The 13,734-nt window shown below is 49.5% G+C and overlaps 1 protein-coding gene across 1 annotated transcript; it reads left to right on the forward strand.

Moving 5' to 3' along the window:
- Window positions 1–8,958: 8,958 nt before the first annotated feature.
- On the forward strand, window positions 8,959–13,288 carry GDF5 (growth differentiation factor 5). The gene is given in 3 exon segments (XM_025875686.2): window positions 8,959–9,360; window positions 9,362–9,780; window positions 11,967–13,288. Coding segments are annotated over 3 exon segments (1,500 nt in total). The 5' UTR covers window positions 8,959–9,154; the 3' UTR covers window positions 12,842–13,288.
- The last annotated feature ends 446 nt before the right edge of the window (window positions 13,289–13,734 follow it).

Genomic DNA, 13,734 nt, shown 5'->3' on the forward strand with positions numbered 1-13,734 from the left:
GGAAATCGTATTAAAACATAAAGTAGTACAACTGGGTATTTTGTCTGGGCCAGAGCAGAAAGTGGAGTTCAATGATGTGTGAAGGTGGGTAATATTCCCCCCTAAATGTTCTCCAGACTTTGAGAATACATCAGCCTTCAAAAGTTCTTCAAAGTGCCAGGAACTTTTGGGACAAGCAAACGAGTAATCAAACACATCACTTGAATGGCTTGAGGCCCTAGTGCCTTCTGAGAAAAGACTTAATCCACCTGGCCATGTTGAATCTGTCTGATGAACCAGACTGGGGAGAAGTCCTCAGAGGAGGCTGTATCAGAGGGAGAGATGATGGATCTGTGGAAAGAAAATCAACATTGGTCCCCTCCAGGTGAACTGGGCTTCTTTCTTTATGCTCCAAATTCCATCTCTGGAACATGCTTTATATCCTGACCCTCTCCCAGGGCTAAAATATGGATCCTGCGCCCCAGCCTTGCTCATTATTTATAGACATTCTCCCTACCCCATGCCAAGAGGCTGCCTGGACTGACCGAATTTCTTTCTTTTTAAAATTATATATGTGAAATTTCAAAGTGAGGTGCTAAAAAAACATGTATTTTTTTCTAACGGCCTAAAATGTATTTTAAAGTTCTTAAATCCCTTATCTATGGGGTCAAGAGAGTGTAGGATAGAGAATTTGTGTGGAGCTATTTCTGGCTGTGAGTCCCCACCCTTCTTGGAGAAGATTTAACTGCTCAAGCCAGGTGATTGGAAGAGGAACTTCCAGAAGGGTTTGAGGTGCCAAATCAGTCCCCATTGCAGTTGGAGAACACAGGGACTGGATCTACCTCCTGCCTGGGAAATCTAGCAACAAGAGACAAGCCTGATAACTGCTTTGGTGGCAGACCCAGGAGAGTGCTGCTATGTTGGAGTTGGCCTGCTCTCCCAGAATTTGTCAGGGAATGTTTTGTTTTTTGGGTGTGGGGGCAGAAAGAGAGAAAGAGAATCTTAAGCAGGCTCCACTCCCGGCATGGAGCCAACTTGGGGCTCAATCTTACAACCCTGAGATCATGACCTGAGCCAAAATAAAGAGTTGGCTGCTTAACCGACTGAGCCACCCAGGCACCCCAGGAAATGTTTTCTGTAGGCCAGATGGGGGCTAAGTGAGAGAAAGCTTGCATAGGCCCATCCTGGGTCCTGTTCAGTAAGGCCTCCTAGAGAGGAAAAGAGATCCCAGAAGTAAGAAGACAAATGACCATTGGCAGCAAAGATGCACCTACTATGTGCCAAATCCTGAGCCAGACACTGGAAGAGACCCAAAGATCAGTAACACATGGACTCTGCCTAGAGCTTCAGTTCACAGACTCACATGGGAGGCAGGAAAATACACATGTTTCGTATACACAGTGTGGTAAATTTTATAAAGAGGGAGTGGCTGACTTCAGAGAGGTAGGGATGCTGTAACCTGATTGTGAAGGGTAAATCTGCTGAGCAGAGAAAGGCAGGAAGGGTGTTCCAAGCAATGTGCACGGCACAGCGGTGTATAGGAGACTAGGATGTTTGTTGAATGCCGGGGATTTCCTCCTGGCACTCCTCTTGCTGATTCTGCCACTCAGTTGGATTGTATGAATTTTCTTGGATTGGGGAATTGGATAATAATACAGACCCTTTCATCTGCTGGCTATTTTCCCCCTGGTCCTGACCCTGCCTCAGGGGGCAGGTCTCACTCTAGTCCCGGCCCCTTCTTACAAAGTCAAACTCTTAAGTAATTAACTCATCCACGCTTGACATCTCTTGAAGTGGGTGGCATCTTCTCATCACCGTTCTGGACTTGGGCAGTAAAGCATGCTTGGTGACAGCTCCCACAGGACCAGGTCCTCTCCTTCTTCAAAAAAAAAAAATGAGCCCTTAATTATATTTTAACCTGAGATTTTACCTGCTACCTCATGTGTCACAGCAGCTAAGCTCTAAGATTCCAGACAGGGATCAGGGGGAGGAACATGGTGGAAAGAGCACTTGGCTTGGAGGCAGGCACACTCACCTGGGGTTGAACACGTGGCTCTGCCTCGTGTCCTTGAGCAACCAACCCCTGAGACCCTTCTCTGAGCCTCAGATCCCTCAGCTGCAAAATGGGGATAATAATACTTACCTATTAGAATTTTATGTGCAATGTGGGAGGTAAAATGAGATGAAGTAGAAGAAGTCTAGCAAGAATCTGAGCTTTCTGAGTTCAAGAATGACAAGGTTTCAGGTCCCAAATATTAACAGTGGTTACCTCTAGGGAGGGAGACTGTGGAGCAGTGCAAGGGGACTGTCTCTTTTAATTAAAAAGCTTTGGCATTGTTTGAATTTTTTTTTTTTACAATGAGCATGAGCTAATTTGTAATTAGAATATACTCAGTATGGGTATCATACTTCAATAAAACGTTTTTAAGGGGCATCTGGCAGCTCAGTTAAGCGTCTGCCTTCAGCTCGGGTCATGATCCCAGGGTCCTGGGATGGAGTCCCGCTTTGGGCTTTCTGCTCTGTGGGGAGCCTGCTTCTCCCTCTGCCTGCCGCTCCCCCTGCTTGTGCTCTCTCTCTCTGTGCCAAATAAATAAATAAAATATATTTTTTTAAAAAAGTGTTTAAAAATACCTCATATTGCATAGAAAGTTATCCAGGAGACTGATAAGAGCGGTTGCTTCCGCAAAAGACTGGAAGAACTGGGTATTTCTGTGTATTCTTTTGTACTGTTTAAATTTTTTGTCATCACAAATTTGTATTATTTCTTTGATATGTGTAATTTTTTTTTAAGATTTTATTTATTTGACACAAAGAGTGAGAGAGCACAAGCAGGGGGAGCAGTAGAAGGAGAGGGAGAAACAGGCTCCTGGTGGAGCAGGGAGCCCGATGCAGGGCTCGAAACCGGGACCCTGGGATCATGACCTGAGCCGAAGGCAGACGCTTAACCATCTGAGCCACCCAGGCACCCCTGATATGTGTAATTTTTAAAAGGGTTTTTAAATTACTTTTAAAACAAACATATTTGAAATAAAGAATAAGTGAAGAATGTATGGTTACTTTGTTGGTGCCCTACACCTGCAACAGACAGAAACACACATACACCCGCACACAGTTCCCAGATTATATCGGGTGGGATGGATGGACCTAGAAGGCCAAGGCTCTGACAAGGTGCAGTTCCCGAGGAGCTCAGCTGGGGGAGCCATTGAGAGCTCACTAGGGGAGCGTCCTGGGAAGTTTAAACAACACAAACTGAGAAAGATGTTTGGGGGAAGGATTATGTGGCTCTGCTCGTGTGGGGCTCTCTGGGCTCCCTTGATGGGAACGGGCCAGGCTCCACAGATCAGAAGAAACAAAGAGAGAGCGTCAGGGACTCTGGGCCCTCTTTCCAGCCAAACCCTAACATGTAGGGTGATACCAGGAAGGATCAACCTTCTTTCTTGTGGGAAGAGCACTTGATTCAGAGTCCTGTGTCTGTGTTGAGTCCTGCCTCTATCATTTCTAACTATATGATCTTGTGGCAGTCACTTCGCTTCTCTGAGACTCAATTTCCTCATTTGTGAACAGGATAGCATATTAACAACTGAATCCTTTTTTTTTTTAAACTATAATTTATGGAGCACCTTACTATATGCTGGTCACTGAAAGAAAGGTGCTTTACATATGTAAATACAATTTAGTTCTTAGATGAAGATATTTTGGGGGCACCTGGGTGGCTCCGTCGGTTAAGTGGCTGCCTTCGGCTCAGGTCATGATCCCAGGGTCCTGAGATCGAGCCCCACATCGGCCTTCTTGCTCAGCAGAGTCTGCTTCTCCCTCTCCCTCTGCCCCTCCCCCCTCTGTGCTCTCTCTCACTATCTCTCTCTCTCTCTCAAATATATAAATAAAATCTTTAAAAATAAATAAATGAAGATATTTTTATCCTAATTTTATAGGTAAAGAAACAGGTTCAGAGAAGTGACTTTTTTAAAAGTAATCTCTATGCCCAATGTGGGACTCAAACTCACACCCCCAAGATCAAGTGTTGTATGCTCTACTGACTGAGCCAGCCAGGTGTCCTGGGAAGTGAATTTTAAAAAAATACAGATAAGGGGCGCCTGGGTGCCTCGGTCAGTTAAGTGTCTGCCTTTGGCTCAGGTGATGATCCCGGGGTCCTGGGATTGAGCCCCCACATCAGGTTCTCTGCTTAGCGGGGAGTCTGCTTCTCCTTCTCTCTCATCTCCTCCCCCTTGCTTGTGCTCTCTCTCTCTCTCTCTCTCTCTCTCTCATAAATAAATAAATAAATAATCTTTTTAAAAAAATTAAAAAAATATAGATGATAGGTAACATTTACATACTGCTTACTATGCATGAGACACTGTTCTAAGAATTTACAACAACAATTGATAACAATTCCATGAGGTAGGTATATTATTATTCTTCTCATTTTATATAAGAGGAAACTGAGGCCCAGAGAGATTAAATTAGCCTAAGGTTACACAGGTGGTGAATTGGGGAGCCAGGAATTAAAAGTAGGTAGGCTGGCTCTTAATCATGTTACAAATCAGACTTTCCTTCTCAAAACTCTCCACTGGGTTTCCCACCACACTAAAGATAAAACCTAACGTCCTTTCTCTGGCTTGCAAGGTCATACTTGAAGTGGTCCTGGCATGATCGGACCTCATCTCCTATCACTCTCCCTCTTGCTCACTCTGCTTCAGCCATACCAACTTCTCTTGGTTCGTAGATACGGGGAGCACATTCCTGCCTCAGGGCATTTGCATTTGCCCTTCCTTCCACCTGGAATGATCATTCTCCAGACCTTTGCATGGCTCATTCCTTCACTACATCCAGATCTCTGCTCAAACTTCACTCCTTCAAAGAGACATTCCTATCTAAAACAGACATTCCTTTGACCCTACTTAATTTTTCTTCACAGCATCTAGAATTCTCTGAAATTGTGCATTTCTTTGCTGGTTTGTCTGTCTCTTTCACCAGGATGCGAGGACAGACTTGGTTGTCTGCTAGATACCCAGTGCTTAGGTGTGGGACCCATCACAATGGTAGGCACCCAATATATAGCTGCTGAATAATGAAGTACATAAATGAATGAATATCCACAGGCACCCAATTGGTTAGAGGCCCAGGCGGGACATAAGCTGAGGCTGGAGGCTCTGCTGTTAGTCACTGTGGTGTGCTGGACCGGCTCTGAGAGATCCCAGGAGGTTCCGATAGCATCATGGATGTGAAACCACTGTGAGAACTGCTAAGTGCCTGAAAAAAGCTAAGGATTATTATGATGATTACTCAGTTCACTGTTTGCCCATCTGCGAAATGGGGGTAATAATAATACTCTGGCCCACCAACTTGAAGAGGATGTTTTGTGGCCTGCCAATGAGATAGTGGACGGGGAAACATATAGAAGTTAAAGGCTCTGCGTGGCAGAAGGGACTGTGAAGATTGTTTCCATGACGGTGGCTTCCCAAGGCTCCCATCCTCTACCTCGAGTTTGACATTAATATTGCTGACAGGGGTGGGGGATGTGGGGGGACATGGGGGACCAAGGGACTCTGCGTCCCAGTAATTAAACATGTTGGGACTGCAGCATTGCCAGCGGCAGCATCTGGTTGCAATTACCAGAGGGGACTGAAGTGATTAGTCACCTTTATAGTGAGAGCCAGGTCGGTCCCCTGGGCTCCTCCCTGGAGAGGGCCTTCTCAGCAAGCTCAGAGTCCCCTTTCCCTGCTCTCATCCCATTTCTGGAGTTCCTTGATCCCCAAACAATAGTCCTTGCTCTGAGACTCCTCCCTGTCACCCCGAAGTCCCAGGACATTGGATGAGACCTTGACTGAAAGCCAAGAATACCAGAATCACCCCCACCACCCTTTTACTTCTTCTTGTGTTTCTACAGGCCAGGTTAGGATTCTTTGGCACAAAATGTGTCAAAGCAGGAATTCAGCTTAAAAAGTAATTTAACCTTTCTGAACTTCTATTTCTTCATCTGCGAAGTGCAGATATTAGGAGCACTGTCATCATGGGATTATTGTGAAGATAAATAAAGTAAAAAGTACGGTGGACTACAAGGGCTAGAGTCTAGTTTATTTGACTACCTGCTGAATAAATAGTATCTATTATGAATATTTGTCAGGTGCTAGGCTAACACCTTTTTTTTTTTTTTAAAGATTTTATTTATTTACTTGAGAGAGAGAGAGAGAGAGAATGAGAGATAGAGAGAGCACGAGAGGGAAGAGGGTCAGAGGGAGAAGCAGACTCCCTACCAAGCAGGGAGCCCGATGTGGGACTCGATCCCGGGACTCCAGGATCATGACCTGAGCCGAAGGCAGTCGCTTAACCAACTGAGCCACCCAGGCGCCCTAGGCTAACACCTTTTATGATTCATTTAATTGAATCCCCACAAACACCCTATGATGTAAGGACTGTCATGATCCTTGTTCAGAGTCTCAGAGAGGTTTGGAGGCTTCTAAAAATCACGCAATGCACTAAAGCATCTAGCAGAACCCAGGTGCCAAACCAATTTGCCTCCAGGGGCCCTTACTCCTTATCAAACCATGTGCTGGGACATCTTCATTGTTTGATTGTTTCATCCCTTCAATTATTCACCCAACCAAGCTTACAAAGTGCCTGATAAGCGGCCAGACAGAATCCCTTCTTTTAAGGAACTCAAGAGTCCAGCAGGGAAGTCATGATAGGTCCATAAGTAATTACACTTTGAAGTAGAAAATTATGGCTTTTGTATATAAGGTCCAGTTAGAGAGTTATTCATCCATATCACACACACTGAGAATCTGCTATGTGCTGGACCCTGTGCCCAGCACTGGGAATAAGTGAGAGATAAATATGGTACAGTCTCGTCATCATCTAATGGGGGAGACAGAAATTTAAATAAATTATCGCAGTTGTTAGGGATTAAGTTATGATTTTAAAAACATGAAAAAAAGTACATACACAGAGTAGAAGAGATGAACTGTGTTCAAAACAGGGGGCAGAGGCAGAACTGGGTAAACTCTGAGCTGCCAAAGCGGGAAGGAGCACAGAAGATGTATGATGGCAATTCAGGAGTGCATATTTTCTGGTGGATGGGGGAAGGCTTCGTGGAAGAGAGGGCACATGAGCTGGCACTTTTCAGTAGGTAGGTTTTAGAGAGGGGAGCATTGGAACAGAGAGATCCTGGACTCCTAGAAGCCAGTTACCAGGTAATTATAGTAGGACAGGTGGTGAGGACCTAGATGGTGAGGCAGTGGGGGATGGAGAAGAGGCAGGAATGTCAGAGATGACTGCTTCAGTGTGGACAAGTCAAAGGGAAGCCAAGTATTGTGAATCTGGGCAACTGGGGGGGGGATAGTAATGAATTCAGCTCTTTCTTAAAGCTCCCCCAAAGAGTGCCTGATGGTGCCTTGGTCCTTTGAGATGGGGAGGTGGGGCCCTATGGGGTATTCTGGCCCAGGAGTACCACAGAAGTTTGAAATGGCCAAGTTATGCTGTTGTGCTCCGAAGATCAGCGAGGATCCGGGAGCATCACCATGAAAAGCCTGGTCAGGCACCTGGACACCCCAGCCCGGTTTCATCTTTCATTCATCACACACTCGCTGAGCTTCTACTCTGTGCCAGGTCATGCTGGGAAACCAATCTGGTGACCTTAGAGTGAGAACAGATCTCCATTAAGCAGGCTCAAAGGATCTCAGATTAACAAGGAAGCGTTCCTGATTACTCCTTCTACACTGCTTCTTACAGTGTGACAAGTGTTAACGGCAACAGGTACAAGAGGGGGTAGTTGGTTCTGTCTGGGGATGAGGGAAGGCTTCCCAGAGGAGGTGAGTTTTCAGCTGAAGCTCTCAGGATGGGGCGGGATTCCTCCAGTTGTGGGAGTTGATGTTTCAGGTGAAGGGAACAGCTTTCCCCCTGAGTTCGGCTGAAATTCAGACTTCTTCCAGAGCTACCAGAAAAACATCCAGGGGGAAATCATTTTTCCAGCCTCCTGCAGGGGCCGCTGCTGCCCCAGGCTGAGGCTGCCACCTCCGGACTCAGCCAGTCCTTCCCAACAAAACTCGGGAGTCTGTCTTTGCTGGGGTAGTAGTGAGGTACACCCTGGACCTGCCTCCATTGAAGGAGTGGGCTCGGGTGTGACAGTGCCCCCTGAAGCCTGAAGAAATCATCTGAGCTCCGTCAATGGCAGTTGGGGGGAGGGGTGTAGTGGGTACAGATATTTTTCTGTCTCTGGGTCACCACAAGTTTATTAAAATAAAAGCAACTGTGGGTAAATGCTGCCATCTGTTCTGCCACCACCCCCAACAACAAATCAGGCCCCAGACTAGACGAAGGAGTTGAAACTGCTTTAAAACACCCCAAGGACTTAACTGAAAACCCACACTCCCCATGCTTCTGGGGCTTAAGATCTTGAGCTCATTCCTCAGTATCTCTCCTCAGGAAGGTGGGGTGGGCTGCCCCTGGAGGTGGAGGTGAAGACCCCTGAGTCTGCTCCACGGACTGAGAGGCCCCCTAAGCCCAGAGCCCTGCTGCGGGGCTCTGTGCCAAGAGCCCCCGTGAGCCATGGCCTCGAAAGGGCAGCGGTGATTTTTTTCACATAAATATATCGCACTTAAATGAGTTTAGACAGCATGACATCAGAGAGTAATTAAATTGGTTTGGGTTGGAATTCCGTTTCCAATTCCTGAGTTCAGGTTTGTAAAAGATTTTTCTGAGCACCTGCAGGCGTGTGTGTGTGTGTGTGTGTGTGTGTGTGTGTGTGAAGTATTTTCACTGGAAAGGATTCAAAACTTAAAAAAAAAAAAAAAACTGGAGCACACAGGCAGCATTACGCCATTCTTCCTTCTTGGAAAAATCCCTCAGCCTTATACAAGCCTCCTTCAAGCCCTCAGTCAGTTGTGCAGGAGAAAGGGGGCGGTCGGCTTTCTCCTTTCAAGAACGAGTTATTTTCAGCTGCTGACTAGAGACGGTGCACGTCTGGATACGAGAGCATTTCCACTATGGGACTGGATACAAACACACACCCGGCAGACTTAAAGAGTCTCAGACTGAGGAGAAAGCCTTTCCTTCTGCTGCTCCTGCTGCTGCCGCTGCTTTTGAGGGTCCACTCGGTTCATGGTTTTTCCTGCCAAACCAGAGGCACCTTCGCTGCTGCCGCCCTTCTCTCTGGTGTCATTCAGCGGCTGGCCAGAGGATGAGACTCCCCAAACTCCTCACTTTCTTGCTTTGGCACCTGGCTTGGCTGGACCTGGAATTCATCTGCACTGTGTTGGGTGCCCCTGACTTGGGCCAGAGACCCCAGGGGGCCAGGCCAGGCTTGGCCAAAGCAGAAGCCAAGGAGAGGCCCCCTCTGGCCCGGAGCATCTTTAGGCCGGGGGGTCACAGCTATGGTGGGGGGGGCCGCCAGTGCCAGGGCAAAGGGGGGCACCGGGCAGACAGGAGGCCTGACACAGCCCAAGAAGGATGAACCCAAAAAGCTGCCCCCCAGATTGGGTGGCCCTGAACCCAAGCCAGGACACCCTTCCCAGACAAGGCAGGCGGCAACGCGGACGGTGACCCCAAAAGGACAGCTTCCTGGGGGTAAGGCACCTCCAAAGGCAGGATCTGTCCCCAGCCCCTTCCTGCTGAAGAAGGCCAGGGAGACTGGGCCCCCTCAAGAGCCCAAGGAGCCGTTCCGCCCGCCCCCCATCACGCCCCACGAGTACATGCTCTCGCTGTACAGGACGCTGTCCGATGCTGACAGAAAGGGAGGCAACAGCAGCGTGAAGTTGGAGGCTGGCCTGGCCAACACCATCACCAGCTTTATTGACAAAGGGCAAGGTGAGGGGGTGGGGTGGCAGGGGCACGGCTGAGAGGGAGGGGCATCTGCATGTGCGGAGGGGCCTTTCAGAGCCCCGACGCTGCACAGGTGGGAGATAGTGTGTGCATCGGCCTGGGGTGGTATCTGGGACTTACCTCCCACGTTCCCGGTCCCAGGCTGCTGGCATGTCAGAGCCAATTCCTGCAAGGTGCAGAGGGGGTTACTGAAGCCCGGAGAGGAGACAAGACCTGCCAGTTGGTGGCAGAGTTGGGGACCATACTTTAAGACTCTTACCAGGCCATGCTCTGTTCTGAGGTGGGTTGGCCAGACTTTCCAGGCTCCAGAGGTTTGTAGGTTTTCTCAGATGGCAGAGAGAGAAATTAATCTCTAGATTTCCGTGGTTCTGCAAATTTGCCTTCAGGCTAGGGCCAGAGGAGGCAGGATGGGTGAAGACAGTAAATGGGGCATCTTGAAGTTGTGGAGTGACATTTAAAAGTATGGTGTGGGGGTGGGGGGTTGGGGGATGGCAGACTTAGCAGCAGCAGGGCAGAAATCCTCAGACAACGGGACTAACTCACAATGCGACCTTGAGAGAGTCCTTTTTCCCTGTGGGGTCTCAGTTTCCCCATCTGCACAACTCTATAGGGGTTGGGCCGGGGGATTTCTGAGAGTCCTTCAAAAATGAACACTTTATGTCCTGTCCTAAACACAGATCATCTTTATCGTCAACCTGGGAGGGAGGGAGGCCGTTCCCCTCACCTCACCCTATGCTCACCTAGCGCTACTGTTTCGACTTTTCCCTCCCCACTTGCTGTGTGATCTCAGCAAGTCCCTTCCCCTCTCAGGGCCTCAGTTTCTCTGTAAGTGTGAAGAGGGAGATGGATTACTCATTGCCAGGGTTGCCTGCAGCTCTTACACTCTGGTTCTGTGAGGCTTGGGACTTTGGCTGGCAGGGTGGGGGAGGGGGCGGAGATGGGGAGAGGCTCCTCATTAGAGCTGGCCCGTGGGGGAATGACACGGTGGGAGGAACCAGGAGGCAGCAGGTCTGGCTGGGGTGGGGGAGGTGGCCTGGCTGCCTGCCCAGCCAGGGAAAGCTGTGACCCCTTGGGGGCTCATAAAATAAGTCCTTGTGCCCCCCAGCTCTAAGGGAGCTTGCAGAGGGGGAGATGGGGAGTTTAAAGGCCTAATTAGTCACCTTCTAGAGCAATGTATGAAAGCTTCCCAATGGCAAATTGATATTTAGGAAGGAGGGTATGCTGATTTGGACACACTACAGAGTTTCTCATACACGCACAGCCTTATATTTATACACACATGCTGAATCAAACACACATGTACGCATGTGAACACACACCCTCTTACGTGTCCACACAGAATTGTCTTGCATGCACACACACATATACGTATCGCTCAAATATTCACACGAGCGCAATCATACACGCACGTCACTCGTTCTACTTTACCTTTCTTATTCACATATAAGCCCGTTATTCACATATATGCGCACACACACACACACACACGCTCATACACGCAGCAGGATAAGACATGTACACAACAAAATCATCAGACTGGGAAGCCAGGGAAATTGGACTGTAGCCTTATCGTTAACTATCTGTGTGAACTTACGCAAGTCACTTGCCCTCTCTGGGCCTCATCCGCAGAATGGGAGCACCAAGATCTTCCTTAAGGTGGAGTGGGAGCAGCTCAGGATTGCGTATAAGATGTTCTACACTGGAGTTCCACCTCTGCTTTTTCCTAGCTGGGTGATCTGGGGCAAGTCACCTAACTCCTCTGAGCCTCAGATTCCTCCTCTGGAAAAAATAGAGCTAATTATAATACCCACTCCACCTATCTCTCCAACGAAGATATCATATGAGATAATAGATGGGGAGGGATAGCAAGAGGCACTTCTAAGGCTGATGCATCTCTGATATGCATTGTCATTGACACAAACACCCGGAATCGTTCAAATCACCGCAGCCACATCTACGGAAAAACAACCCTACTTGGTCTGCTGTTTGGGAAGCTCCCTTATTTTGAAAAGGGCTCTCAGTGGTTTGGGTCTTGGCCTCTGTCAGAGTAGGGGAGAGGTTAAAGAAAGCTGTCTCCAGAGGGGAGAGAGCTATAGCCCTCCCCTGAGGCCCTGAGGTGGCTGGCTCTCTTGGTGAGGTTGCAGGGAATGACTTCTGGGTGTTCTCTCTAGATGACCGAGGTCCTGTGGTCAGAAAGCAGAGGTACGTGTTTGACATTAGTGCCTTGGAGAAGGATGGGCTGCTAGGGGCCGAGCTGCGGATCTTGCGGAAGAAGCCCTCGGACGCGGCCAAGCCAGTGGCCCCCGGCATCGGGCGGGCTGCCCAGCTGAAGCTGTCCAGCTGCCCCAGCGGCCGGCAGCCGGCAGCCTTGCTGGATGTGCGCTCCGTGCCAGGCCTGGACGGATCTGGCTGGGAGGTGTTCGACATCTGGAAGCTCTTCCGAAACTTTAAGAACTCGGCCCAGCTGTGCCTGGAGCTGGAGGCCTGGGAACGGGGCCGGGCCGTGGACCTCCGTGGCCTGGGCTTTGACCGGGCGGCCAGGCAGGTCCATGAGAAGGCCCTGTTCCTGGTATTTGGCCGCACCAAGAAACGGGACCTGTTCTTTAATGAGATTAAGGCCCGCTCGGGTCAAGATGATAAGACGGTGTATGAGTACCTGTTCAGCCAGCGGCGAAAAAGGCGAGCACCATTGGCCACGCGCCAGGGCAAACGGCCCAGCAAGAACCCCAAGGCCCGCTGCAGTCGGAAGGCGCTGCATGTCAACTTCAAGGACATGGGCTGGGATGACTGGATCATCGCACCCCTTGAGTACGAGGCCTTCCACTGTGAGGGGCTATGTGAGTTCCCCTTGCGCTCCCACCTGGAGCCCACGAACCATGCAGTCATCCAGACCCTGATGAACTCCATGGACCCTGAGTCCACACCGCCAACCTGCTGTGTGCCCACACGACTGAGTCCCATCAGCATCCTCTTCATTGACTCCGCCAACAACGTGGTCTATAAGCAGTATGAGGACATGGTCGTGGAGTCTTGTGGCTGCAGGTAGCAGCACTGGCCCTCTGTCTTCCCTGGTGGCACGTCCCAGGATGCTGATCACAAGTGCCTGTCCCTGCACTCCTGGAATCAGAGAGGCTGGGAGGCAGCACCCAGGAGCATCTACCCGGCCTGCATGAAAGGGGGTTGCAACAGCCTTGCTCTTACTCTCTGAGTGGGACTGGGCTCAAGGTTCCTTTCTATCCACAAGTCCCCTTGTCTGAGGATTTCTGCCCTGCTGCTGCTCTGACTGGCAGGGACAGACCCAGGCAGACAGACTGAATGGGACTGAGACCCAGGAGACCTTGCTTTCCAATGAGACTCAGCCCTCAACCTCTCCTTACCTGGGCCTTTTTGGCTTCTGGACTCTCCAGGGAGGGCTCCCCTTGGGAGAGCCCACAGGTGCTGCCCTCTCCTTGAATCACCACTGTACCTGGCTTCCTGCCCCTGGGGCAGATGAGATGCTGATTGGGCAGGGGTGGGCTGGAGGGGGTGAGGGCTTGGGCCGGGGTGAGGAGTGTGAGGCTGTTAGACTGTTAGATGAAAATGTACGTTGATGAGATAAAAAGCAAAACTGTTACTAAAACTGTGGCAAATTTCTTGTTTACTCCAGGGGACCCAGTGACCCCTCAAAGAATGACTGGCCCAGGGAAGGGAGGTGGGTTGCCTGAAGCAAAACGGGAGAGTACAGGCTGAGGAGGGCCAATGCTACCTCTAACCCCATTCCCGTTCCTTCCAAAGGCCAGTTGGTCTGGAGCTCTCTCTGCTCCTCTGGGGCCTGGCAACAGACTTGACATTCCTTAGTCAAGCTTGTTGCCTCCAAAATGGATCCTTACATGGGAGGGACATTGGGAATTTCATTTCCTCTAAAATCATCCCCATTTCTTTCACCTATTTGCACCCCCC

Source organism: Callorhinus ursinus, unplaced genomic scaffold (genome assembly GCF_003265705.2).
Source record: "Callorhinus ursinus isolate GAN/ISIS: 27379988/994484 unplaced genomic scaffold, GSC_fseal_2.0 scaffold38, whole genome shotgun sequence".
In the NCBI taxonomy this organism is placed as follows: Eukaryota; Metazoa; Chordata; class Mammalia; order Carnivora; family Otariidae; genus Callorhinus; species Callorhinus ursinus.